Source organism: Panthera pardus, unplaced genomic scaffold (genome assembly GCF_024362965.1).
Source record: "Panthera pardus isolate Hobbes unplaced genomic scaffold, ASM2436296v1 HiC_scaffold_20, whole genome shotgun sequence".
Taxonomy (NCBI): Eukaryota; Metazoa; Chordata; class Mammalia; order Carnivora; family Felidae; genus Panthera; species Panthera pardus.
Genome location: NW_026526766.1, coordinates 82,132,488 through 82,159,952, shown reverse-complemented (window position 1 = coordinate 82,159,952; position 27,465 = coordinate 82,132,488). Strand labels below are relative to the sequence as shown.

The 27,465-nt window shown below is 53.8% G+C and overlaps 1 protein-coding gene across 1 annotated transcript in view; it reads left to right on the top strand.

The window, feature by feature from the left end:
* Nucleotides 1-27,465, top strand: part of DENND1A (DENN domain containing 1A) — a 509,944-nt gene that overhangs the window by 470,850 nt on the left and 11,629 nt on the right. Inside the window, 2 exon segments of the mRNA XM_053908275.1 lie at nt 10,850-10,906; nt 17,611-17,699. Coding sequence (XP_053764250.1) covers nt 10,850-10,906; nt 17,611-17,699 — 146 coding nt within the window.

Below are 27,465 nucleotides of genomic sequence, written 5' to 3'. Positions count from 1 at the left end.
CTGGGCATCTGGCTCCAGCATCTGGAGCTCCGAAGAAGCGGCTGACAGAATGGCCACTGGAGCGAGCGCCCCTCCCCTCGCTCGTAATGGCACAATGCTGGATTTCAGTATTTTAAATGAAAAGTATATGCAGTTAGCTGTGCGCTGACAATGTCCTTGAGGATTTGACAGTGAGATTTTCCAGTAGTTGGTCTTCGTTAGGATCCTGGCGGTGTTTAATAAGGCAGTCGAACTGCTGGCACCTTGGGTTCCTGTTTGTTCTCCGAGGGCTCTGGGGCTGCTGCGGTAAGCACATCGACCAGAGCTGATCATTACAAGGGCGTACGCCACCATGAATAAAAATGTCACACGTTTTCCCATCTCACAGCGGTACAAAATGTCAGTCCTGTCAAACACACATTGCAGGGAGCTGTGTGCAGTCCGTACAAATTGGAGAGCTGCATATTCCCCCGGCCTTCTGATATTCTCCATTTGAAGCTGAAGAAAAACAGTTGTTAACCTATTAGCTAGGATTTTAAACTCTGCTGAGGCGGTGGAGGGGTAGACTTTGACACAGATAGAAATGTATTCCAGGGTCCAGGAATTTTAAAACCAGGTCCTCCATCCATTTGTTCCGAGGGAGGGGGGAAAAAAAAAAAAAAAAAAAAAAAAAAACCTCTGTCTCCTGAACCTGACTGTCTTTCTTTAACAGACACACTGGGGAAACTTGGGGATGTTTCACATCTGGGCATCGTATTGCTTCTCACTTTTGCATTCCTCTCAAAAAGTCTCCTGCTTTTCGGCATGGCCCTGGGGCTCAACCTGTTGGACCGGGATACCTCTAGGTTGGGAGTTTTTCCTGATCAAAAGCATGCCGGAGATGCCGCCGGCCTTCTGGGCATAGCGGCTGGGGCCCGGGGACAATGACTAGTTGGTCTGGGTGAGTCAAATGCTGGGCGATGGCCTCCCTGATCATTTGGTCCCGGTTCCACAGTCTTGGGCAAGCAAGTACTTTGCACTTAACCACGCGCCGGCCTTGCGCCCAGAGCCGGTGGTCCAGGTGTGAACTGGATGCGGTGCCACCTTTGAGGGGCCCAGTGTCATCAGGAGAGGGACAGAAGAAAGAAGCCCGGCCCTGCGGAGCCAGGAAGAGACAGGTGGCTTCCAGGGAAGGGGCAGAGGCCTGAGGGATGAGAAGGATCCATCGGGTAGGCAAGAGCAAGAGGGGCACACGAGATGAGCATTTGACCGTGAAGACGGGTGGCACAGGACGGACAGGGCGGGGTCTGTTTGGGGCTAGACAGAAGGGGCTGCTTGTTGTGGGGTGAGTCATGGGGCTGGTGGGGGCAGGGCTGGCCTTGGACAGCCTGCTAAGGACCGTCTGTGGGGCTGGGCCCAGCTCCCCTAGGCGGCGAGCGGACCAGGGAGAGCGGTGGAGAGGCTTTCGTGACATCAGGCTCTCTGTCCAGAGGATGCCGTGCAGTTCTAGCTGTACAACTGCAAAATCAGGAGAAGATTTTTATTTTAATTTGCTAGTGGCGTACTGCTTGGGGTGGACATCATTCCGGAGATGATAAATTAGCCTCGGTTTTGCTGAGCTGGCCCTGGCCCTTAAATGCACTGAGCAAACCCTCACCGAGTCAGGACACAGGCCCGGTGAAATGCAGGTGGCTGCAGAGGTGAACGCTTCTGTGTGGTCAGAACAGACGTTAGCAGGGCAAAAAGCTCAAAGGATAGTGTGGGAGATCTCCCCAGGGAGAGGAGAGCACCCTCGGCCTTGAGGGGATACGTTTCTGCATCTTCCTTCTGCTAGTGGGGTATCGGGTCTGATGGAAGGAATGTGGGCCTCTTCGGAGTCAGACATACCTGCCTGGGCTTGGATCCTGGCTCTGCCACCTGTTAGCTGTGAGGTCTGGCCTGGGCAAGTCACTGAGCCATGCGGCCTCAGTTTCTTCATCTACCAAATGGGGATTTTTCCCCATTTTTCCCTTCTCTGCAGGGTTGTTGATGTCATTAGAGGCCTTACGTGTAACGCTCCTAGCACAGGCCCCGGTATGTAGCAAGGGCCAAGAAAACAGTAGCCCATGTTGATATCGCGGGAGTTTTGTCTCCCGACATCTGGAAGCCCCTCCCCATGACCCCCCACCTCCTGGGAATGTCACCCAGGCACCCTTGATGGCATCCCCGATGGCTACCCTGGTGTAGGTAGCAGCGAAGCACCCGCCTCCTGCTTCTGTCTGGGCAGAGAATGGTACGCGTCAGCAAAGCTCCCTGCCCAGCCACCAGCCGCATCTGGGGCCCGACCTCCGGCCACCAATGGGATGCCACCTATTCAGACCGAGCAGCTGCACCTGACTAAAAACAAAAGGCACCCCTCCCCCACCCCACTGCCGGCCCTCCTCTCTACCCCCGCCTCTGTCCCCCAAGCGGCTGGGGTCACCCGGCCCCCTCGCAGCCTTCCTCACAGCTGCCTCGCCGCTTTTGTTCAGCATGTGAACTTCCCCATCAGCCAAGCTCCTTGCACGGGAGGTAATCAGGGATCTTGACAAGGCTTCAAACCACAAATGCCACTACAAATTAACCAGCACCACTACAAAATACTACTCCTGTCAACATCAGGGAGGAACGCACCGCTCTTCGGGACCGGGCTGAGAGGTCTTTCAGCTCCACACTCACTGCGGAGAAAGTGCCCGGGACCAACCTGAGAGAATGGCCTCGCAAGGTGACCTGTTGAGGGGACTGTAACCTAAGCATCCCCTTTCCGGAGATGATGGCTTACAGACCTAGTGGCAGGTGCCACGGCTTCTCTCAGAGGACCACCTTTGGTCCTGAGTGTCCCCTCACAGATGATGCCTCGGGACGGCAAGTCACGGCATGTCGAGACCCTCCTCTGCCCGGCAGCCGGCCTCACTGACTTCCTAACTATGTTGTGTGAGTTTCAGCAAGAGGCTTCAGTTTCTACGTCTATAGAACAGGGATCATGATGGAGCCTCTGTCCAGAGTTTTAGGACTGACTGGGATATTTGGAGTAACACTGGCCCATCCAGGGTGCTCCAAGATAAGAGCCCCCCACCAACCTCCCTTTCCCATGTACAAGCACCTCCTTGCCACCCGCTGTGGGCAGGTTGGAAACTTCATCCTCGGCCGTGATGTAGAAAGTCCACCCTGTGCCGCATCTTGTAAGGAGCGTCCCTCCAAGATTACAGCCTGGAGCATGGAGGTAACTCTGCAGGTGCTCAGGGCTAGAAGGTTCCGGAATCCTGTCTAGGGGCCCAGGGCCCTGCCCAGCGCTGTCGGCACAGAGCGAGTACCCCGGGACACCAGCGCCCAGCCCCTCCAGCTGTCCTTGCTGAAACGCTGAAGCAGAGGCAGGCATTTGATCCTCCCACAGGCAGGACCAGCTCTCAAGGGTGGACGAGAGGACTGCAGGTAATGACAGGAGTTAGGAAACAGGTAGGAGCTGTGCCCAAAAGAGCTGGTTGGGCATTTCAAAGGCGACGCTCTCCACAAAATATAGCGCCAGTACAGTCCTTTTTGGAGGCATATCAAAAGGAACCTTCTTTTATTTCCATATCTTGCATAATAGCAGCTTTCCAGTCCCGAGGAGTAGAGGAGGCCTACTCTCAGCCCAGAGGCCCTTTGTAAAGCCACAGAACGCTTTGCCTTCCTCTCCCAACCAGGGCCGTCTCATGCACAGGTCAGAGAATTGATGTGGCTACTAGCCAGGAAAATTAACCAGGTGAACTCTTTCCTCCTTAAACAGTGACAGAGTTTAATTGTGAATTTCCTCTTTCTCCCTCTCCATTCCTGGCAACATATCTGGTTGGGGCACATCCCTAGGATAGAGAAATCCCAGGCATCTCTCCAGCCTCCCCTTTGGGGACGCTGGGGCAGCTTCCTTATGGGCTACACAGAGTCTGACGGGGAAGAGGCAGCTCGGAGCACCATTCGGACATAGGACCCGAGACCTCCAGCTGCCATCAGGCACATCCACTATCTCCAGCCCTCAGAAGGGGGAAGTGCGAGGGCCCTGGCTGCCTCCACACCCCAAGCTTTGTATGCACAGCCTTCTGCTTTCAACAAAGCTCGTGGATCCCGTGGGCCTCCTGCATCTCTGTTCTTATGCCTCCCTTGCCATGCCACCAGTCTCTGATTGGGGTCTGGCCTATCTCCCCACTGACTTTGACATTTCACCTTCTGTGTGGCCTTAGGTAGCACCTGTCCCTCCACTCCCTCCTGCCCCTACATTCCCAACAGCCTAATGGCGATGCTGATTGTGACCTCGAAGCATGTTGAAGGGATAGTCTAAGATGTGTCCCCCTTGGGGACTGAGTAAATCCATGCTTTGCTTCCTAAACAGCCAGCCCCTCCCACTTAGATCACAGGACCCCGCCCCGACCCACAATTGACTTCAGATGAGCTCTTTGACCCTCTTTCGGAGGCCTGTCATCCACTGCCCTATGTGGCCCTGGGCAAGTCTTTGCCTCCCCTCATCTGTGAAATGGGGTAACGACCCTCGTTTCCATCCAGAGGATTCCCCCGGCAAGCAAGCAAGCAAGCTGGTTAGACGCCATACCACACAGGCAGGCAGTGCTCTGGCTGTGCCTACTGTGCAGGCTGACCCCCCCACCCCGACCCCCACCAAGCACGCACTGCACCCTCTGCTCCAGGGCTGTGCCTCCAGTCAAGCATTTGCCACCCGGAGCCCTGTGCAGGGCACCCGCTCATCCATGCCGCCCAGGTAATTAAGTTGATATTCCAACACGGCTTCCCCTCCTGACCTTTTGGAAACAATGTGTTTTGCTGCATCAACAAATTAACTGCAAATCAGATGCTGTCCTCATAAATGTGGGCTTCATAGCCAATGAACATACTCACCTGGCTCACACGGCTGACAGATACAAACGCCAAGGGCCGGGCAGAGGCCAAAGCGTTCCTCTCTTCTCTGGGACTTCCGTGTCAATCACACTTTCGGGCTTACTCTCTCACATTTACATCGCGCAGTAGTCAGGTGGCCGGGAGCAGTGAGTTCACAACATGGAGGCCTGGGCAGGGCCCTGTGGCTGGCGGTGGGCAGAGAGGGGGAATGCCTGTCCTTAGAAGCCCACCCATCCTCCTCCTCCCATCCAACTTCTACACCAAGGCTTTGATATGTCCCCCCAACCCCTTACCTAAATCCTTCCCGACTGCTCCCAAGAGAAAAGCCACACTCCTTAGCCTGATATTCAAGGACCTATATTATGTGACCCCCACCGGCCCATCCAGGGTCCTGGCCTGACCTGTCTTCACATTTATCCTTGCTCTAGCCATGTTGGGCCACCGTAGTTCCCCTGTACCGTGCACTCGAACTCTCTACCACCCCTATCCAGTAGAGAAGCTCCCCCTGTGGACCTCCACAACCTCCACACCCCTCTATCCCCCCTGCATCATCACCCATTATATCAGAGTGGGAGGCCTTGGAGGACAGGACTGTGTCGTCTTCACTGATGTGCACTGTTTGTTAAATGAATGAACAAATGAATTTCATACCTCCTTTGGAAGGCACTGGAAAGACGTGCTCAAGGAAGGAAGGGGAAGATGTGAGTCACTCTCTCATGCACGTTTTCTCCTAGGCACAGATCTCTAACAACAGATTCTGTCTGCAGACGGATTAGAAAAATCACATCAGAAGGGATTCCAGAGGACTCTGGAAATTTGGGTTGACAAGGGTAGTGCAATGCACTAAGAATACCTGCTTGTTTAGTTCCTGCTACTAGCTGTGTGACCTCATACTAGTCCCTTAACCTCTCCGGGCCTCCTGTTTCCTGCCACTATAGCAGAGAAATGATCCTCCTTTAACTTGCCTCACTGAGGGATAGGAGTGTCAGAGGAAAGAGGAGAAGCAGAAATGCTTTGAAAGGAAAACACATCGTATAAATAAGAGAGATTATTATTAAAATCCAGTCACTTTCAACAGTGCCTTGCTGACAATACAGTCCCTTGGAAAACCAAGGTCTTCACATCCACGGGACCTTTCTGGGAAGACTTGTCAGTCCAACAGGGGAAGAGGGGATTGGCTGGTCCTGTTCATCATCAGGCGCTGGGCCAAAGCCCCCAAGGCCACAACTGAACTCCTGTTGTAGTATCCTTACACCAGTGCATGTGACTCAGGAGTTATTTCCATTTTGCGGAAGAGTGAACTGGGACTTGGGTTAAATAACTCACCCAAGTGGCAGAACCAGTATTGAACTCAACTGGAAAACGGCAGAGCTGACACACGAACCGACGTCTTTCTAGCTCGACGTATATCTCTTGGTTTTAGCCCAAATACTCTTTATAAACTCGGAAAGGTGTTTTTCTACGATAGGTCAAATGCCACCAGACCATACATTTCTTAAGGACAGGAACTGTGTCTTACTCTCCTGAGTCTCTGGGCCCTGGCCCCAAGCAGTTGTTCTGCAAACATACGTAGGAGGAATGCTTCCGCTCTGTGAGCATGAATCTGCTTCCCTGATTGGACACAACCTTCAGGAAAACAGGTGTATGTGTTGATTATCAAAACCTCCAGCCCCACCATCCCTCCTACCCTAGCCCAGCTCAGGAAGTGCCAGATGAAATGCTGAATGGAACTCTTCTTAGCAAAAGATTGCCAAAGGCCCAGCCTTTTGAACTCACTTAAGAAACAGCAGTCAGTGTAGCCGCATTTTGATCCAGCCAGGGAATTGAGGGCCGCATACAACGTGATTTCTGTGCACAGGTGCCCGGACCTGGCTTTCTCAGTGCTCTGCTCCTTCTGATTTAAGGCTCTTCTGGTTTTGTCTCCACCTACTCCAGCAGTGGGAAGCACATTGGTTCCAGAGTTGAGACCTGAGACCCACTCCCAGGACTCCCCAGTACCAGTTGGGGCCATGAGCGGGTTACTTTGCCTCGCTGCAGTCTGTTTCCTTGTTCACAGATAGATATGCTCCTCATACTAGGGCCATGTGAAGAGAAGAACAGGCCGGTACCGGCCCTGGACTGGGGACTGCGGTGCAGAGAAGAATGTGAGCGGGTCTCTGCCCTTGGGGAGTAGGGGACAGGGCTCCTGGCCAGCTCTGCAGCCTCCCTGGGCCCCCGCTCACACTGCCAGAGCCCCCGTTTTCTTTTTTTTCTTTTTAATGTTTATTTCCTTATCAGAGCGTGGCCAAAAGAGAGGGAGAGAGAGAACCCCAAGCAGGCTGCGCACCCTCAACGCAGAGCCCAGCACAGGGCCCGATCCTGCGAACTAGGAGATCATGAGCCAAAACCAAGAGTCAGATGTTTAACCAACTGAGCCACCCAGGCCACCCTGCCGCCATGTTCAGTTAGTCCCCGAATCAGCTTCCGCGCACTGGGGCCACGTTCTGCAAAGTGGTGTGTTGAGTTTATCCTTCCCCGACTTCTTTCTTCACTCCCTCTTCCCACCCAAATCACCACCACTCACCCTTGTGGCCTCTTCTGATTGTCCCCAGGGCACTCAGCTCTCCCCAGCCTGTGTCCCCAGCTGCCATCCCACGCCAGCAGACTTGGGAAGTTCTCGGAGTGGTGTGTCCGCTGGTGCGTGGCCCTGTGGGAAGTGCCATATACCCCAGCAGTGGGGCCCTAACATAGGTACCACATCACCCTTTCATAGTGACTTTAAATCCCCCTGACTTACTCTGCTGGCTTCTGGGTCGGGTGTGATCGAGAGTCTACGTTCTCCCCCACCATGTATAAATTCAGTTGCAAAAGGACCAGCACTTCCTGGTGACAGTCAAAGGGAAAGAAGTTAAATACGAAATCTGGAGAGCGAACATTTGTCAAATCTCTGCACGTGCCAGGAACTTTAAGCCAAGGATATTTTGCTGAGCGCCTATTATGTACCAGCACTCTACTAGATCCCAGGATAAACAGAGAAATGACACCCTGTGTGCTGTGAATACACTGGTAGCAGGGAAGTGCAGGGAGGGACTCCCGGGGGCGGTGACACCTGAGCCAGGCATCAGAGGACAAATACGAGGCACCCAGGGCGAGACTCAAGGAAATGAAAAGGTGTTTCAGGCAAGGGGACCAGTATTGAAGCATTCAGGGAGAACAGGAGGGTAAGCCGAGTGGGATGGGGTAGAGGGGCTGGGGAGGGATGGGGCGGGGGGGGGGGGGGGGCAGGGGGGGGAAACACCAGGGAAGAGACAGCAGAGGTCTGTGGGTGGCGCCCAGTGCCTGGAGGGCTTTGAATGCTGCAGGTAGCGTTTTCTGGGGAAGATTAACAGCTGTTATAGGGAAAGTGAGTCTGTGTTCAAATAAATTGGGAGAAATAGGAGATACAAGAAAAAAAGTTAATAGGGATTTGCCTGTTTAAGGTGGGTTTTTTTTACTGCAAGCCTTGGCAGCCTTTGCTGTGCTAACTGGCATTGTGAATCTCCAAAAGGAGCAAGGCGGGTAGGCAGCATTTCCCGGACGTGTCAGGCTAGGGAACCCCCTTTTCTTCCTTCATACAATGCATCTCCCGGGATGCAGTGGGAGATGCCTTGGGAGACGCTGGCCTTCCGCTGAGATGATTTAAGCTGGCAAATGACACGATTGGGCGTATATATATATATATATTTTTTAAGTCCACTCTGGAACAAGCGTGGAGATGGATGGGGAGGGGAGAGGCTGGAGGGGGAGAGACCTGCTAACGGTGATGGTTGCTAAAGTCTGCTGGCGGCACAGTGGGAAGATCTTGGCGAACATGTCTCACTGAATCTCCCTAACGGCCCCCTGGGGTGGGTAATCCACTACCTGCTTTTACAGATGAGGAAGGTGAGGCACAGGTGGTTATATCATGGGCCTGTGGAAATCCAAATGGTGGGGTGGGGGCTGGGGTTCAGCCCAAGACTCTCTGACCCCAGAGGCCGCCTCCTGGGGGTTCTGCCACCCCCGCCAGCAGGGTGACAATGACTCGGTCAGAGGCGATGAGCCGCAAGGAGTGTGGGCTGGAGAACTGGTCATCCAGAAGTAGAGTGGCCAGAAACAAGTGAAGCAGGGCTTGGGGGGGGGGAGGGCGGGGTGATGAGGAGAGGCGGGGGAGGGACGAGGCGGCAGCCTGTGCACACCGCAGGAGGCACCCCTCTCCCTGTCCTTTTACTTTCCCTTGATCAGTGTGGGCTGAGGGACTCCATTCCCTTTTGCCCCACACTTTTCCTGTAAACATGATGGAGAAGAAATAGGGTGCAGTGGGTTGCCGGGCTCATTTCACTGACATTTCCACCCAGGTGGCATTTCCAACCCCCGGGTGGGCTCCAGCCAAGGACAGGTCTGTGAGCACGGTTGGGCCCACGCTGCCAGCTAAACAGCACAGGGCCCAGAAAGCCTCAGTGTATCTCCAGTGTATCTCCATCCAGACATGCTCTGGACGTGCTACGGGGGGGCCAAATTCTCTACCGGGTGCCTCCGCCATCTCTCCCCTTGGGCCACTCTGACAGACCCTGTGCCGGGACCCAGGGACCCAGGGACCCAGGGACCCAGGAGTTGGGTCCAGAGAGTGAGCTCCGAGGCAGGTCTGGTATCCAAGGAATTTCTGCAACCAAATGAGGCTTTAACGCACCGTCCAGGAGAAACCTAGCGGGAGCCTCCCATGCAAGTCACATGTGGAATTCTAAAAATGTTTTAGTAACTACATCGAAAGCGTAGAAAGGAACACGAAATTAATCGTAATGATATTTAACCAAATAGCCAAAATACTTTCATTTCAACAAGTAATAAATATAAAAAATTGTTTAGATGCTTTACATACATTTAGATGTTTCTAACTGAGTATCTGAAAGTCAGTGTGTATTTTATACGTACGACACATCTTAATTCAGACCCGCCACCCATGGCCATCGGCTGCCGAAGGGAGCAGTGCAGGTGTAGACTTTGTGAACCTCCTGGGTGAAGGGGGAGGAACCAACCGGAAGCTTCCCAGGGTTTGCAGAGGGTCGTGGTTTGGTCTAGTGTGAAGGCTTCCTTTCCTTCCTCTGCCTGCCCACCCCCCACACCTGTCTGGGGCATCTATGCACGCAGGCCATTGAAAGGACAAAGCTAGACTTTCAAAATAAAGGGTCGGAGGAGACAGCCAACAAGCCTGTGCTCTCTTGGTTTTTATTCAAATCCTGATTTCAAAAGCCAAGCGTTTTGTTCCATTTTATTTGTTCATCAGACATTTATTTTGCAGGTATTCCCCCCCCCCCCCGGGAACAGGGATGAATCCCTCAAGGAAATGAACATTTGAAAGATAGTGCAGGGGAGGGGGCGCTGGGAGGGAGACAGCGGGTGATAAGTCCCAGGTAGCAGGGAGCACCGGGCAGGGGGAGCATTGAAGGCAGCCTGTGACCCACTATCTTGAATGACAAGTAGACATTTATTTGCCAGGCAGATCAGGATGGGGTGGGTCATTCGACCCTAAGGGGCAGGCAGGAAACGAGGCATGAGAGTCCAGGGCCATTTGAGGGTCTGCCCTGGTGAGCAAGGATGAAGATTGGGAGGGGTCTGTATGGGGCACAAGAGAACCCAGGTCTTGGAATGTCAGCCCACAGCCTTGTTGAGCTGTCCCCCAAGGAGGCAGGAAGGGCAGCAGAGGTCTCGAGGTTGGGGTGCAACAAGGTCGCATTGCATTTTAGAAGATCCCCCTGGGCCCATGTGGAGAAGGGCTGGAGGAGATCCTGTTGGGAGATGATTACAGTGATCCAGGCCTCAGAAATGCATGTGCAGGGTCCGGCGACCAGTTGACATGGGAGTGAGAGAGCGGGAGGCATCGAGGACGCTTCTTGGGGTCTGGCTTGGGCGACTGGATGCGTCCTCTCGTGTGCCGTGTGTGGAAATGCATCAAACCGTCTCCATGTGTACTGATGTTTTAAGTTTCGCTTTAATGCAGCCACAAAGACTCCGTCCCACTCGCCCGCCGCCTCCCAAGATACAGCGCTCGAGGCCCGTGAGTAGCCAGTGGTTCTGCCCTCCGCCTAACACTGCCTGAGCCGTCCTCCCCGCCTGACTAAACCTCGGGAGTTTGAACTCAGCTGCCTTGCCAAACAAAACCGGGAATTGGGTTTTTCAGCTTCCCTCTCTGCGTGGCATGAACCCAAACTTGCATTTTCTGGGCTTCTGTCTCCTTTTCCCCGAACCAGTTTGACGACTTGTAGGCCAGAGCTGTAGGTAGCCGTGGGCCACCGTGTGATGTGTTTGCCGTGTGTGCGTGTGTGCGTCACTTGAACACATCTAGGTTGACTCCTACTTCTAGCCAGTGAGCTTTAAAGCCCAGCTCCAACTGCCTTTCCTCACAAAGGAAGCAGAAGTCTGGCAGCAGGGGTCTCATTCCTGCCTGCTCTTGGTTTGGAAATGCGTTTGATGTCCCTTTGCGAGGGCAGAGGCTACGCCCAGAGAATCTCGAGCTAGCTCGGATGGAGACAGGGCCTCCTGTTCCAGGCCTCACGTGGAGCTCCACCTTGCCCAGTGAAGTCCCAAGTCAGGGTGACACACCCACCGACACCTTGGCGAAGCAGAGAGACCCATCCGAGTTGTTTTTGTTCTTGTTTTTAAGTTTGTTTATTTGGGGTGGGGGGAGCACGATCAGGGGAGGGGCAGAGAGAGAGGAGAGAGCAAGAACCCCAAGCAGGCTCTGCACTGCCAGCGTGGACCCCAATGCAGGGCTCTAGCTCGCAAACCATGAGATCATGACCTGAGCTGAAGTCAGACGCTTAACCGACTGAGCCACCCAGGTGCCCCCCCATCCAAGGTTTTTAAAGACAAAAGTCATGGAAAAGTATTGGGTGTGGGGCCCCGTTTTCCTTAGAAGCTCAGACTTGGGCTGTGCTGAGGCGTAACCACTTTAACGGGTTCCTTCAAAGTGGAAACTTGCCGGGACCGTTTGGTGAGGCCTGTTTACCGAGAGAAGAGTTTCTATGTCTCAAAGCAGACTCAAAGCAGCAGTCTCTATGTTCAAAGCAGCCACCGCTCCTGCAGCCCAGCAAGAGGTCAGGTTCCCATCCAGCTGCGACCAGAGTGCCCCACAAACCCACATCCCAACCCCTGCTCCCCCTTTTCCAATGCACACATCCAAATTGATCTTGTGACACGTGGCAGGCGAGGGGTGCAGGTGGCCAGGCCCTACCGTGTCTGTTTTTAATACTTGGTGCACACGCCCAGCATCGATTGGGTGGCTGCTTTCTGTGCGGATGTTGGAAAATTCTGTGGTGCTCTTTTCCTTCCCTTCCCTCCTGTGTGTAGGAGTTAGAGGGCAGGGGTGGAGGTGGGGGGGCGAGGGCGGTGGGGACTTAGATACCTTCACCTAAAGCACGCTCAACCAACTGAGCCACCCAGGCACCCCACCTCTCTCCCTTTAACACACCTTCTGGGGGCGCCTGGGTGGCTCAGTTGGTTGAGTGTCCGACTTCGGCTCGGGTCATGATCTCACGGTCCGTGAGTTCGAGCCCCGCGTCAGGCTCTGTGCTGACAGCTCAGAGCTTGGAGCCTGCTTCAGATTCTGTGTCTCCCTCTCTCTCTGACCCTCCCCCATTCATGCTCTGTCTCTCTCTGTCTCAAAAATAAATAAACATTTAAAAAAAAAAAAAACCACCTTCTGTCTAACATGCCCTCATTCCCCAGAGGCCTTGAGAGAGAAAACATAGACGATCCTTGTAAAGCACCGAGCACAGTGCCTGCCACACAGCAGTGGCTCATACTCTTAACAGGCTTTTAAACCTTAGAACTTCCTTTTTTTTTTTTTTAATGTTTGTTTATTTATTTATTTGTTTGTTTATTTATTTATTTATTTTTGAGAGAGAAAGAGAGAAACAGAGTGTGAGCAGGGGAGGGGCAGAGAGAAGGAGAGACACAGAATCCGAAGTGGGTTCCCAGCTCTGAGCTGTCAGCACAGGGCCAGACGCAGGGCTCAAACCCACAAGCCAGGAGATCATGACCTGAGCTGAAGTCGGTCGCTTAACCGACTGAGCCACCCTGGCGCCCCTGAACCTTAGAAGTTCTAAGGAGTGACTCAGTTTCTTAGTGACTATCATTTGCCGAGGATTTTTTATAGTCAGCAAGTAATCCTAGCTAGGCCTCACAGTAACTCTGTGAAGTAGACATCATCTCCACCCATTTTAGAGATGAGAAAACTGATGCTTGGTAACCTAACCCAAGTCCCTCAAACGCAGAAAGGGGTCATCAGACTCTAGAACCCATGGTCTTTCCGGCATACTGAGCTCTCCCAAGACCCTCCACCTGCAGTTCCATGGAATCTGCCTTAGTGTGAAATACTGGGCCAGAGCCTTTGATGGAGAAAAAGTAATCATTAGCAGTGAGCTGGGCTTTCTGTGGAATCTCTGGGGTAGTGTTGGGGCTTGGCAAAGACACAGAGGTGAAGAGAATTAACAATTACGTACTGAGCACCTTTTCCGTGCCTAGGACTGTGCTGGGCCCTCGTGTAATTATGATCTCATGTGTCCCCACCACAGCCTGGAGGAGGCAGAGCTATTTACCCAGCAGGCAGCCGAGACCACAGAGATGCTAAGAGGCCAAGCTGGCCACGGAGCCCGGGCCTGCCTCTCCGCACTCCTCACCAAGCAGCCTCTCCTTCAGCCAGCCCTACAGAGAGGGCTGCTCTCAGAATTCCCTGTAGAGACCTGGGATCCAAGGCAGGCAGGGGCTCTCTTGCAAAGCATGATCCGGGACAGGACTGCTCCTGCTGGGAAAGCTCAGGTATTAGAGACAGCTCCTGTGGATTCCATGCAGTCTCACCAGCGTGGGGATCCATGTGGACTGGGGGAGGCCCAGCCACACCCACCGGCAACTGAGGACTTGGGAAGGCAAACCTTACCCCAAGAAACACTCGAGTAGTACCCGCCTGTGCCACTGCTCTGGTGTAGGAGGCGAGCGGATCGGTACCCTGGGCTCTGCCCACCCTGCGTTATGGTACCCTCGGGGCAGTGTGCCTTGCAGAACCATTTCTCCTGAGCTTGGAAGTCGAAGAGGCCTGACCCGATTTGAATCACAGGTTGGCAATTCCTGACTGTATAACTTCAGGCAAGACGTTTAATTCTCGGACCCTTAGTTTGGTCATCTGTAAAATAGGTTCAGCAGCCCCTGGCCTGGTGAGGGTAGTGAGATCACATGTGTGTGGTGCCTGGCATGAGGTGGGCATGTATACCACACTTCTGCCACCCCACACGCCCTCTGCCAAGCAGGGTCACTATGGGACTAAATTGGGGGTCCTGGAAGGCTCGTGCTTTCTGGGCCCGGCAGTGCCCCGTGCCCCGGAATCTGCCCGCTGAGTGTACTCGTGTAAGCCTTTCCAGTATGCACCGCTGTCCGCTACGGGTGACCCTGGGAGACACGGGGCCCCTCGAGGGCCTTGAAAAGAATGGCCCGACCGGCTCTCCTGTCAGGAGCCTCTGGCCCCCAGCCGGGCTTTACCGCGTACTTGGCCACAAACGTCTGGTTAGCAGTGCGGCCGTTGGCCCCGGGGTGGCAGGAGCATGGGGGCTAGCCGTTCAGCCCTTCTGGAAGAAGCTTTGTAGCCAGGCACCTGTGGCTGGAGTTCAGATGTTACCAGAGGATTTAGATTTTCTTTTTAACAAGAAGAGAAAGGAAAGAGCAGAAGAAAGCCTTGCCAGTGTCTGGTGGACTAGGGGGAGTGGGCTGGGGCGTGCAGGGGAGAGGCAGGCTGTGCCCGGCCGCATGTGAAGCGCTTTATAAGCTCTGTATTTATTATTTCTTGCTCACCATTAAAATCAAATGTACTCGGTGCTTTTGTATTCAATACACATTTAACCCTGCCGACTTAGATTTCTCAGGTTTTAAATCCAGTGGGGAATTGGCTGGTTTCCCAACTTTCCCCACAAGTCCCCCTTGAACAGAGCTCAAAATCCCTGTTTAGCATTTTCTCCCCTGGCGCTGCTGGGATCCCATCACTGGAGGGGCCGGTGGCTGTGGTGCGTGCATGTGTTTTCTTCCCCCTCCCCCAGCCCCCGCCCCTGCTAAGCACCCCCCAAAGACGATGTGATCGCTGAAATCTGACGGGCCAGTAGTCGGCATCGCCTTGTGATTCGGGCTTCATTAAACCATTTTGTGTGTGTGTGTGTGTGTGTGTGTGTGTGTGTGCACGCGCGCGTGTGTGTGCCTGGTTGTGGCTCCAGCTGAACGTCTCTGGCCGTGTGTGTGCACGCAAGTGTGTGATTCGTGCACGTACCTTCGACTCTCATGAGTGTGTATTTGTGAGGCTGAATGCCGGTGCCTGGAGGCCTCTGTGCGTGTCTCTGGATGGTTGTCTGTGAGTGTAATTTGTGTCTGGCTTTGTCCACACCAGTCAGGTGTGTGTGACTCTGGGTGTGTCTGTAGCTGTGCAGGTGACTGACTGTCTCCGGGTCTGTTGTGCCTTCCTCTCCCTCCCCCGCCTCCCTGCCTCCCCGCTCCCCTCCCCCACCCCCTCTCCCTGCTCTGTCTGTTTTATCATCCCTAATGAAGCAGTCTTCTCCATCGATCCTGCTGATTGCCAACCCATTCCTTTTGTTTGTTGGCGCTGAGCCATTCGGCGGCACTCTGACAGCTCAGCTCGTCTAATTAGCTCTGTTGTTCTTTTTCCCCATGTTTCACCACGTTGCAAGTTCAGTTGAAGTCGCCACAAACTTAATCCCCCCATTTCAGCCACAAGTTCACATTCCAAACCCGCCTTTATTGTAGCGAGGAGCAGCCGTGTGCGAAGAGGACAGGCTGACAGGCCTTAATATCTGACCTTTCCCGAAACCCCCACCCCGGGACCTCTGGGGCAGGGCAGAACTGCTCCGTCAGCCCACTCTGCACATCCGCCTTTGTGCTGAAAAGTCTGGGGGAGCGTTCCAGCCCCGTGATCCTGCTGAGCAGCAGCGAGAGGGAGAGGAGTCTGGCTCTGGGCGGGGAAACCGGTTCAGAGGTTGAGCGGACGGAGCCTGGACGTCTGCTTCGGAGCAGACATGGTTCTGATAACTGTGGTAACAATAATAGCAATGGTATTATGTGCTTCTTAGATTCCAAGCAGCAACATTCACCTGTTCCTCAAAGTCTTGCTGAGTGACCACTGTAACACTACACACGGAGCAGGATGCTAGGCAAGGGTCATCCTGGATGGCATCTTCTAATTCAGAGATAGCCCACCCTCCTCCTCTTTTTTGTTACTGATAAGGTCACGGGGAAGCCCGGCTGGTGCCAGACTCCTTGCTCGTGCTTTCCCGCGACCATCTCATTGGATCCTCATTCAGAGTAACCCTGGTGGGGGGGAGGTTGGATCCTCATTCAGAGTAACCCTGGTGGAGGGGGTGGGGGGGGGGTAATGGGGGGGGGGAAGACCACAAGTTTCGTGGAATGCACTTGGCTGTTACCGTGTGTCTGATTTGCCAAACAAGGCTGAGATCAGACTGGCCACTCCACAGGAAAAACTTCGGTTAGATCAGACATGCAGAGACCTGAGGGCTTGATGAGACTCTATAAAGACTTGTCTTTCATGCAGCCAACTTCTGTAATCTGTGTTCCTCAGCCATTGTGCTGTGTTGCCCACAAATTGCTGGGGGGTGGGGAGCAGGGGGCTCAGGAAAGGGGGGGGCAATAAATGGAGCATGTGTGTGCTCTTCCTTGTCTTGTCTGAGGACCTCAGCAAATTGTGGCATTGTATCCACTTTGGCCCTTCATCTGCAGAGAGAGAGCCAGCCCCCTGCATGGGGACGTCCAGGCATTTTTATTGGCAACAAAAGTCACAGATAGACTTTCTTGGTTTAGCTGTCTCCAGTCCCTCTCTGGCACTGGAAATGTTCAGAGATGATGGGGCCAAAATTAAAGCCACGTAACGTGGACTGGAACAGACGAGGATCCTTCTAAGGACACCTAGAAATTCTTAGCCTAACTCCCACCACAGGCTCTGGTGGGGGAGGAGGGAGGTGTCCTTTTCTGTGGGCCCACATCTTGTTGCCACAGGCCAGCTGTGGATTAGGAAGCCGTATGCTTCCCCGTCACACACCCCCACCACCGACCCTCAAGCTAGGTCCCCGTGAATGTAGGAGCCCCACGGGGTGTGTGGCATCCAGGCCGAGCCGTGCTCAGGAGGACTGCACGGACACAGCCTGGGGAACAGAAAAATGATTTTTATTGGTGCTCGGTGATGGCGACCACTTGCTTTATTCCCCGCTCCTCCTCAGGAAAATAAGCATCCTGTAATTCAGTTGTAAAAAGAAGGAAATAAGCACGTGTACCCTAAAAATAAAGCCCGAGTGAAACCTTTTCATTGTACCAAACCAGTTTCAGCGTTCTAGAAGAAGGCGAGGGGGTACTTACCATCAAGGAGGGCCTCCGCATCCCGGTCCCGCGTGGACAGTGTCTGGTCGAACTCCCACGGCAGCCCCGCAAGGAGGGGGCAGGTGGAGCCGTCCCCTCCTTGCAGATGAGGAGACCAAGCTCTTCAGAAGAACCTTTCCCACTTAAATAGGCCACGGATTTCCCGTGCGGGTATCTGCTGCACACTCAGTGCCACGTTCTCACGAGAAGCAGAGGCTTTGTAGCCTGTGCTATGCAAATGCCTCCACGTTTATTTTGGGGCTGCTCATCTAGATGTGTGGAATGTCCCTGTGTGGCTTTTCCAACTCACTCCTCGGGGACTTCCCTCTGTGCCCGCTGCAGGTGCGCCCTCCCCGTCCACATGTGGTAAAGAGACCAAAGAGCAACATCACGGTGGAAGGCCGGAGGACGTCCGTCTCAAGCCCCGAGCAGTGAGTACCCCGTCGCTCGCCTCCCCTCTGTCTGCCAGAGCCCAGTGGGCCAGGCCTTTGCGGTGTCCACGCTGCAACCCTGGCCTTTGAAGGGCTTCCTGGAGCCCTGAGCGGGTGTTTCAACAAAGAGGTCAGTCGGGGAGCTAGGCTTGATCTTCCGCATCGGCGTTTGCTCGCAGTTCTCATGCCGGCGGGAGGCCCCGGAGGCCTCCAGCCAGGCATCTGGGCTGGGTTTTGAGTGGTGACACCCAGAGCGTACTCAAACAGGCTCAGAAGAAGGTTCCAGGCCTTTTCTTATGCCAAAGGTATAAGGTCAGCAGGAGAGAGCTAGGAACCTGGTCAAGGAGCTGACCCATTTAACAAGGGCCACCACCCTCCTAGGCCTGGGGTGCTCAAGGTCTCTAAAGCTTGGCTTTACACCCAGGACAGTCCTTATCCGTCGCCCCACACCCGTCAGTACTTTTGCTCACCTGTGCCATAGCATTTATTTTACTAGGGCTTGGCTTTTCCACTTCCCCTCGGGCCCAGAGTTCTGCAGGCAAGCACTGGGTGTTCTGCCCAGAAGCCAGCAGAGGGCCCGACTCAGAATCGATGCAGGACAGATGCTGGATAGACGAGGGAGACGACAGGTGGGCAAGCAACCCCTGAGATTGAGCTGCCCGGATGATGTGAGGCTTGAAGCGGCACACGGCCCCAAGTCCCAAACTGTTTGGAGTGCTTCCCTTTGTCCCCAAGGCCCACAGCCCTGGGGCTCTCCCCAAACAACTCAGCAGCTACACACCAGCTTCCTGCGATGCTTTGAAAAAGTCCACGAAAGCCTCTCAGTCTAGGGTTTGTTAGGGGAACCAAAACTGTTGCCCCGGGGACCCTGAAGTCCCTTGGCTGAGGCGAGGAACGTGCCTCCTGTCTGCTCTACCTTCAGAAAAGTTGTCAGGAAACAAGCTAAAGGAAATGGCAGGCCCTAGCCAGAAAAGGAGCCAAAAGGAAGAAGAAATTCTGAAATGTCCACTTGTGGCCTAACCCAGGTTGCAGCACACTTGAGCTCTTCCAGGATTTCTGGTTTACAGTATGGCATTGCTGGAGGCCACCGTGTTGTTACAGAACCAGCTGACCTAGGCCTACACAACCTTGCCCAGAAAGCACTGGGAGATGGCCTGTGTGTGTGTGTGTGTGTGTGAGCACGCACATCTTGAGAGATGCTTGTTTATGTGAACTGTGGAAGAGAGGAGTCCTGAAGTTGGTTGTAGGTACAACTTGTCCTCTGCACAATAGGACGGTGGGAATCTTAAGGAATAGTTCTGGCCCTGACTCGCATGGATTATGACTGCCCCCGTGTGGAGAAAGTCCTCCATGGCTCCAGAGTTCCTCAGACCCTGAAGATTTCTCCTTAGGAAGAGATGAAATTAGTTTACTTTCCTTTAAAACCACGTCTTTAAAACCGGGCTAAACCTTTTAGACACCATGCTGGGATAGAGAGTTGTGGGTCTGTAGATACTGAAATGCAAGCCTAGAGTCGCCGTGCATGCCCAAGAGCACCCAGAGCCAGCAACACTCCACGTGTTACTGAAAACCATTTCCTATTTTGTGACCAGGGCACCAATTAGAGGTTAGAATTCCTGATTTCGTTCATTTATGCCGCTGCTGTCCCAGCCCAGTGATAGGGGAAGCCTCTTCAGTCCATGCCCCAGAGCCAGCGTCTGGCCATCCCATCATCCTGGTCGTTAGCCCAACTGCGCCGGTATCACTTTTCATTTCTTTGTGCAATACGCCGTGTTTTAGGTTTCTGTTCCGGAAACATTTGGGTTGAAATGAACCAGTGGGAACACGGGCGCTAGTTCACTGGCAGTGATAGAACGCAAATGGCAGGTTCTCTGTCCGCCACGGCAGCTCCAGCCCTGCAGGTGGTAGAGAAGTACGTTTGGGGATGTTATTCCAAGAGTTTCTGTTCGCGTTTTTTTAGTGGGGGGGAGGGATGCCGTTCTCCCCTAATACCAGCGACATTTCTGGTGCAACCGGGGTATTTTCCTGCATCTCTTCCCATGCTGCCTACCCATCCCCCCCACCTCCCCACCCCCACCCCCCCACCCCCGTTGTGCTCCTCCACTTCCAAATGCCATGTCACAACAGCACTTGGATGTGTTTTTCTCAACTGTCATCAGCTCCAGCTGGCAAGACCAAGTTCTTGAAACACAGGAAGCATCCAGCGGAAAATATTTTAATAAAACAGACTCCTCATAAAATATTGTTCTGGGGGGGAAAGAAAGCAGCTCCACCAATCTGTCAGCATTGTGTTGGGAGACACGAGAAGACAAGCCGGCAGGCAGGAGCCAGATCCTAATGGGCCTTTGTTGCCGGTGGTTCCGTGTGGGGCACGTGGACTCGGTGCCTGGCCCTTTAATCTGGCCTGGATTTTCTGGACTCCCGGATCTTTGTCTCCGCTGGGAATATCAAAGTGCATCGGCAACTTAGAGGGTTCGGACGGCAGCAAGAGACAGGAGATCTTTGAAGTGGAGCGAGAGGTTCCGTCCTCCCGGCTTCTGCCCCAACTCTCACTTCCAAATAGACCATTAAATAATTAACTTTGTGGACGGCAAGATGGAGCTGATTAACAAGAAGACAGTCTCCTTGGCCTCCCGCAGCAGCTCGGAGTCTGGAATTCATCAAGGCCCAGGAATATCGGCTGCCAGCTCTCTGGCTGGCCCACCCGTTGGACTCTAGTTCTTTCTTTCCAGATGATGTCCATCTGTCCATTCATGCATCCATTCATTCAGCAAATAGCTTCAAAACCCTACCAGGTGTGAGCTATTTGGGATCTTTTAAAGGCGGCCTTTAAAGAGAATCCCCGTGCCGATTCTGTTTTGACTTGCATTTCCCCAAAATGAAATTTTCTCCTATGTCAAATGCTCTTTCCGAATCAAAGGTGGGTGTCCCAGCCCCTGACAACCGTCTGATGACAACTGGAGGAACACTTCAGAAAGATTTCTGGGGAAAGCATTCCCTCTGTTTTCCAGTTAACACCTGCTAATTAATATTCAGTGACTATTTCTTCTCCAGAAGTACTAGCTACTTCCATTATTATTCAGAACGGGCTGCCGGAATGCCCTGAGGATTCCCCAGGGTGAGAGCCAGGGCTGGGAGGGGTCAGGCAGTGCGGGCTGGGGGTCAGAGACCAGTTAGCAGCAAGCACAGCCCAGCGCCTGTTGTGTTCTAGGCCCTCTTCGGCGGGTATTTGTTTCTTCTTCCACCGAGTGGGAACTAGGGCTCAGAAAATGCATTTGACCGCTGTTCCCGGGGTCATCTGGTCAGAAGGTGGCGGGGCCAGGACTCCACATGCTACTTGATTTCATTCTCTCCGCTACACTCTGCCGCCCACGGGGTCCCCTCGTCATTTTGGTGATTCTGTGTCCTAAGATGAGTTGCCCCACACGCTACCCTTTCTGTCTGGCTCCTGGAAGTTGGGATCTAGAGCCATTCAGTCGTCTTCCTGGCAAAGAAGCAGTGTCCCCTGGTGCCTGAGTGCCTCTGCCTACGACCTTTACTGAACCATCCCTTAAGCTTGAGAAAGGTAGGTGGTGGCTTTCCCCTCTCACAGAGAAACTGAGGCTCAGAGAGAGATCTTCTAGAACTGGCTGAAGGTCTCTGGGCTAGAAAATGGTGCGATCGACCGTCTGATAACACAGGCCTCACCCCTTCTTCGGTACCATCCAAGCTTTTTGGTTACGAACCTAAGTATGACCATGAGTTACTGTGAGTAATGAGGACAGTGGGGGCTGCGGTGGGCACGAGGAGTTTCCCATCTCCCACCTGTTAAAGGTTATTTCGGCCACAGTGTGCATGGCTGTCAGGCCCCAACTTATTTTCCCTTTGGCCTGCCAGGGATCGGAGAATTTCTCATCCAACGTGACGCTTAGAAGGAGCCGGCGGCAAACTCTCAAAGGCAGCGCTGGGCTCAGTACCGCCCGCCCCTCAGGATGGCGCTCGGTGTGCAGACAGAGGAGTGGCCTGCTGGTCCCCAGGTGCCTCTCGCGGGCCGGGCTGCTCGTCATCTGTTCCCCGTGGTGGGGGTTCGGGCAGTGGCCCTCACAGAGTTGCTGAGGGTACGGACAGAGTCACGTACAGCCTCCACCTCGCTTAATCTTCACGACAACCCAGAAGGGTAGGGCTGTCTTCTGAGTCTTAATTGCGAAGAGGCTTGCAGTCAGTATAGATCAGAGACGAGCCCCGTGCCGACCAGCTGCAGAGCCTGAACCCTTTTGACGGCACACCTTTGTCTCCCCTCCAGCGGGCGAGCCAGGCACCACCCCCCCCCCCCAGGAGTCCTGACTGGCTGCAGGCTGCTTATTTGAAGTTTCATTGTACTAAGTAGGAATGGTCAGGATTCAGGCACCGAGGGCCCACCAGCCATTGCCCTGCTCACCTCGCTGGCCAGATCTGTACAGCCTCTGCTCTTTTCAAGTGATTTTGTTTGTCTATAAAAATAACCCAATAACCTTACAATCCAGAAGTTGGGCAAAAGAGACAAGATCATTCTGAACCTCCCTGCCTACCAGCATTTCTGCAGGTTCCCCTCAGGTCTTTTTCCTATATATATCTTGTAGAGCTGCAGCGTCCTTGCAGTATTCCGTCCTGTGGACTTGCCCGTGTCCTTGTAACCCCTGCCGTGCGTGACTGTGCCAAGATCGCATTTTGCGTCCATGCGTGGGCCGCCTCACCACGCCCCCTCCTATTGGATCTGTACACTGCTCTAGATTGGATCTGTAGACACGAAACGCCGGAAAAAAATGCCCCTGTTCTTAAAGCTTTTCTCATCTGATATCGTCATAAGGAATGGAATGATTAACAACTACCATTAATGCTGGCCAAGCACTTTATATACACCGTTTCATTTAATCCTCGCAAGAAATCTTGGGAGTGAGGGTAAGGTATCATTAGCTCTATATTATAGAAGAAGTAGCTGAGACCCTGAGAGGTTGTCACTGCCCTGTACCCTTACCCAGTCATAGAGGCAAATTTCTAAATTGCTAAATAACTTGCTGAAAGATTTGTACCACTTTGCACTCCCACCAAAACTCTGGACTGCCTGCAAATCTGAGTCTGGGGGGACCCAGAGGAGCATGTGGCTGCATTAGGAATCCTTTTTTTAAGTTTGTTTGTTTGTTTATTTACTTATTAATTAGAGAGTGCGAGTGAGTGAGGAAGGGGGAGAGAGAGAGAGAGAGAGAGAGAGAGAGAGAGAGAGAGAGAGAGAATGAATGAATCCCAAGCAGGTCCATACTGTTAGCACAGAGCCCCACGCAGGGCTTGAACTTACGAACCACGAGATCATGACCCGAGCTGAAACCAAGAGTCGGATGCTTAACCGACTGAGCCACCCCAGGTGCCCCAGGAATCCTTCTGACCAAGGAGAAATTCCGCAGGCTGTGCTGGCTGGGCTGATAGTCTGTGCACCAAATGGCCAGCCCCCGCTGCTTAGGAATTTGTAGAGTCTGATCATCCAAATTGCACTGCGTGACCCCAGCACCCAAAGCCCCAGAAGATTAAAATAAGATCAGAGGAAGCTGCCAGAAGCATTTAGTGAGAGCTCTACCCACAGACAAGGTCTCAGAACACTGCAGTTGTATCTCTTTGGGCCAGGTGCACACGTGCTCTGGCCAAAGACGATGTTCCACACCCTGCCATGTCCTCAAGACCAGGGCTCAGCACAGCCCCTGGTGGTGCTGGCCACAGAGCACAGTGGGGTAGAGCCCCGTTCCCTCCTACCCAGGCCCAGAGCTGCCCCAGGGGTGTGGTTGGTGAACTGTTGCCAGGGCAGTGGCCTAAGACTCTGGTGCCAGGGACAGACCTGGGTCAGCATCTTGCCCACTAGCTGCCAGCCAGAAACCCTGGGCAAGACTTTTTGCCTTTTTTTTCTTTTTTTTTTTTTAGAGAGCATGAGCTGAGGGGCAGAGGGGGAGAAAGAGAGAGAGGGAGACAGGGAGAGAGGGAGAGGGGGAATGACAGAGAACAAACGAACCCCAAACAGGCTCCACGCTTAAGACCAGGGACCCTGGGATCATAACCTGAGCCGAAACCAAGAGTCAGATGCTCAGCCAACTGAGCCGCCCAGGCGCCCCTGCCCTTTTTTTTTTTTTTTTTTTTAAACACAATGCCTGTTCACATCCCAAAGAACATGATTTGGGAAACCGCCCACAAGAGCCACACTGGCATGCTAGGTTGGCGGGGCACAGCAGTCTCCCCTCCTGCAGGGACTGCTGCTGTCAACAATCTGATGCCCACCCTGTTGCCCTCCCTCATCAGCTGCCCCTCCCTCCCATGCCCACAGCTCCCTGGCTGGCCCCGCGCCCCCCCCCCCCAATACCACACTGACCTGCCCCTTGTATTCTCTTACGTCACACACACACACAGGGGTCTAGGAGCCCCTCCAGGGCAAGGGTCACGCGCCCTTCGGCTTTGACTCCTCAACTCCCAGACCAGAGCCTAGCTTAGGGCTCTGCTCGGGGACATCTACTGAATGAATGGACAAGGGAATCACTGAAGACAGGTTGAAGCTAATAGCTCATAGCTCATAGCACCCTGGAGATGGGGAAGGGATGTCAGTTAACCACAAATGTGGAAAGAGCGCCTACTGTGTGCCAAATATGATTGGGTGTGACTGTGAAGCTACTAGCACCTGTCCTGCCCAGGCCATCTAAGAGCCAGAAACTGCCATCAGCCCCAGGAGCAAGTCTCCAAGATGCCAGCTGGGCCCTGGGCCCCAGGGGTAGGGACAGCTGTCTCGGTACTGACCCCCTGGCAGCCTGCCAGGACCCACTCCCTGAGCAGCCAAGAGTTCAAACCCTGGAGCAGAGGGTCCCAGACCCAATTAGCAATGTGAGAGAGGCCCCTGACCCCACTCAGGCCCCCCTCCCCTCTCCAGCAGTAGGTTCTGGGCCCTGGAGACAAAGCCACACAGCAGAAGTCTGACGTGGAGCCTGAGCCCAGATCGGAAAAGAAGGAACTGCTGAGGAGTCCCCAGGGATGCGCAGCAGCCCAGGCAAACACAGGTCTCCCTTGTCCCCAGCCACTTCTGCCTACCGTTCAGAAGGAAGGAGCCCTCCCAGGAGCTGTCATGACAGGGAGAGTTAGTTCCAGCTGAGAACCCAAGCCTTTAGCGCACCCCCGGGAGAGAAGGTGCCCCACCCCCAAGACCTGCTGCTTTCAGCCTCCTTTGAAAGTTTTGCCACCTCTCCTGAGCCCCTCCCTCTTCCAGGAGCCCCGTCACCCTTTCTCAGGGCCTGTTTCAGGCCCAGCACTTCTACGTGTCACCTTGGTTAACCTACTCTCCCCCCCCCACACACACACACACACGCCCCCAAAAGTCATCACGGCTCAGGTGTGTTCACCTGTTCAGCCAGTGAGGGAACCAAGGCTCTAACAGGTGGAATGGTGGCCTTAGATCCAGGATGTGCAGCTAGGTCTGCAGGGTCCCATGGCCACGTCCACTGCTTTCTCACCAGACACCCTGTCCTCCACCACTGCTCCCAGGGCCCCCACAGGAGACTCAGGCTCAGGGCAGGCAGAGGCGGTCCTTGGGGTGAGGGCTACTTGTTGTTTACAGTCTACACAGTTTCTCTTCTGGGTAGGAAACGTGTAGACGGTGTCCCCACCCCCATCTTCTCTCTACCAAAGAGCCTGAAGAATGGGAAGGTGAAGCCCGGGTCCTGTGTTCGGGCTTCTCTGCCTATGAGAAGGACTGGGAAGGAGGACTTCTCAGGGCGTCTCGGGGATGGGTGTGGAACATGTTGACACTAGTGTTTTTTCAAAAGAAGGGATGAATAAATGAACATAAACGTTGACAGACAGATGGAATGATGAAGATTGGAAAGATAAAGGGTACAGCCAACCCTCTCGAGAGAGATGAGGCCAAGCCAGTAAGGCCCCCTCCCCAGTCCTCACATCACCCCCCTAATCTGGCACGTCACCTCAGTCCTCCTGTGGGTTCAAGGCCCTCCTCCACCACCTGGTCCCTACCAACCCTGCCAGTCTTTTCTTGAAACTCCCGCCCTGACCTCAAGCCCCTTGTGCCCACTCCTCCCAGAGACCCCTCCAGGCCATCCTGCAGCCTCCTCCATACTCAGCATTGGAAGCCCAGCTCCCACATCACCTCCCGAATGGAGCCTCAACCAAGAGCCCCTGAACCAGGGGTACCCCCCCCCCCCCACTGCCCTCTGGCAGGGCACGTTCCCAGTGGGGTGAGAAAAAGTTGCTCTCACACCCACCCATCCCCACCAGACCAGTTGACCTGACAGGAAGAACACCCTCTGCTGGTGATCTTGACTCATGACAGCAGTGATTCAGTCTTCCTGTTTTAGAGTAGATCGTCACGTACAACTGAGTGCAAAGATCCAGTGTCCAGCAGGTTCTGTATCTGTCTCCAGTTCTTCCTCCCTGAGAATGGTCCTAGCTCTTAACCCAGGTCACACAGAGAATAGCTCCAGTGCAGTTCTGGAGCTTCCCTTGGGGGCTGTGCACCAACTTGTTTCCCCCAAAGACCCTCTGACTTGCTTCAGGGCTCTGTTCTATTGTTTTCATCTATGCGTATGCCCGGGTGTGGTCTGGAGTCTTGGTCCTGTGTTATGGTGGTGGAGAGATGGCGTGGGAGTTCTGGAAGGCAGCCACGCTCACCCCTGTACCACCAACACATGGCGTGGGAATTGTGATGTGCTACCATAGGCCCAACTGACCCTAACCCTCTAGGTTAGGGGACCTAACCCTGACCTAACCAGTTAGGGGACCACTAACCCTGACCAGGAAAGTCTTTGAAAGCAGGAGCCACCTTATATTCGTCCTTGAACACCTAGGGAAGACCCTACACCGGATGAAAATGCCCAGAATCTGTCTGTCAGCAGGTGAATGTGGCATATGGATAGTAATTGAGTATGTACTATCCCTGGGCATGAGGCCAAGCCCTTTACGAATAATTTCATTCAACTTTGTGACAACACCATCAGGAGGGCTGTAGAACCCCCATTTTGCAGATAAGATATTAGGGGGAAGGGAGGTAAAATGACTTTCCCAAGGTCATCTGGCTGGGAAGTGGGGGGTGATGGGAAGCTGCACAGAATGGCACATCTACTGGGTAGGCAGGACCTGGCCTTGTCCTGGGGCCTGTCCCCGCTCATCGGCCCAACAGGAGCCTTGTAATCAAAGGATGCCAGGGCGGCCATTTACAAAGCGAAGATCCTTTGTGCTGGAGTGAAATGATCCTTTAAAAAATGATCACCGGCTCCCCTCGTTACCTCTGGAGACCAAGTCCTTGCTGATTTTTCCCTTCCTTATCTCAAGTACATTTAAATGTCAATTAAATTTGAAATATCTACATTTGTCAGCATTTCATTTTGGGCCAGCGTGACGTGCTGCTGATTTGTCCACGCGATGTGACACATGAAAAAAACTCTCGAGATGCAGATCTTCCTCATTAAAAAATAAGCCCATGCGATCCCGGCACGGCGGAGAGCCACAGAGCACGTCCCCGCTTCCTGACGCCGTGTCTCTGACATGGTATTTAAAAAGGAACAGCCGCGCCTGTCACCACTGTCACACGCGTGCGCTAACCGGCGACACGTTAAACCAAACATTAGAAAGGGTTCGGGAAGTCATCTGCATGGGAACTCCGAGATGAGGTGGGCAGAGGCGGGAGCAGCCGTGGGAGATGATGGGGTCTGAATGGTGATGGACAGCGGGCCTTTCTTTCTCGCCAAGACTCTGGCAGCCCCTCGCTGGGTAG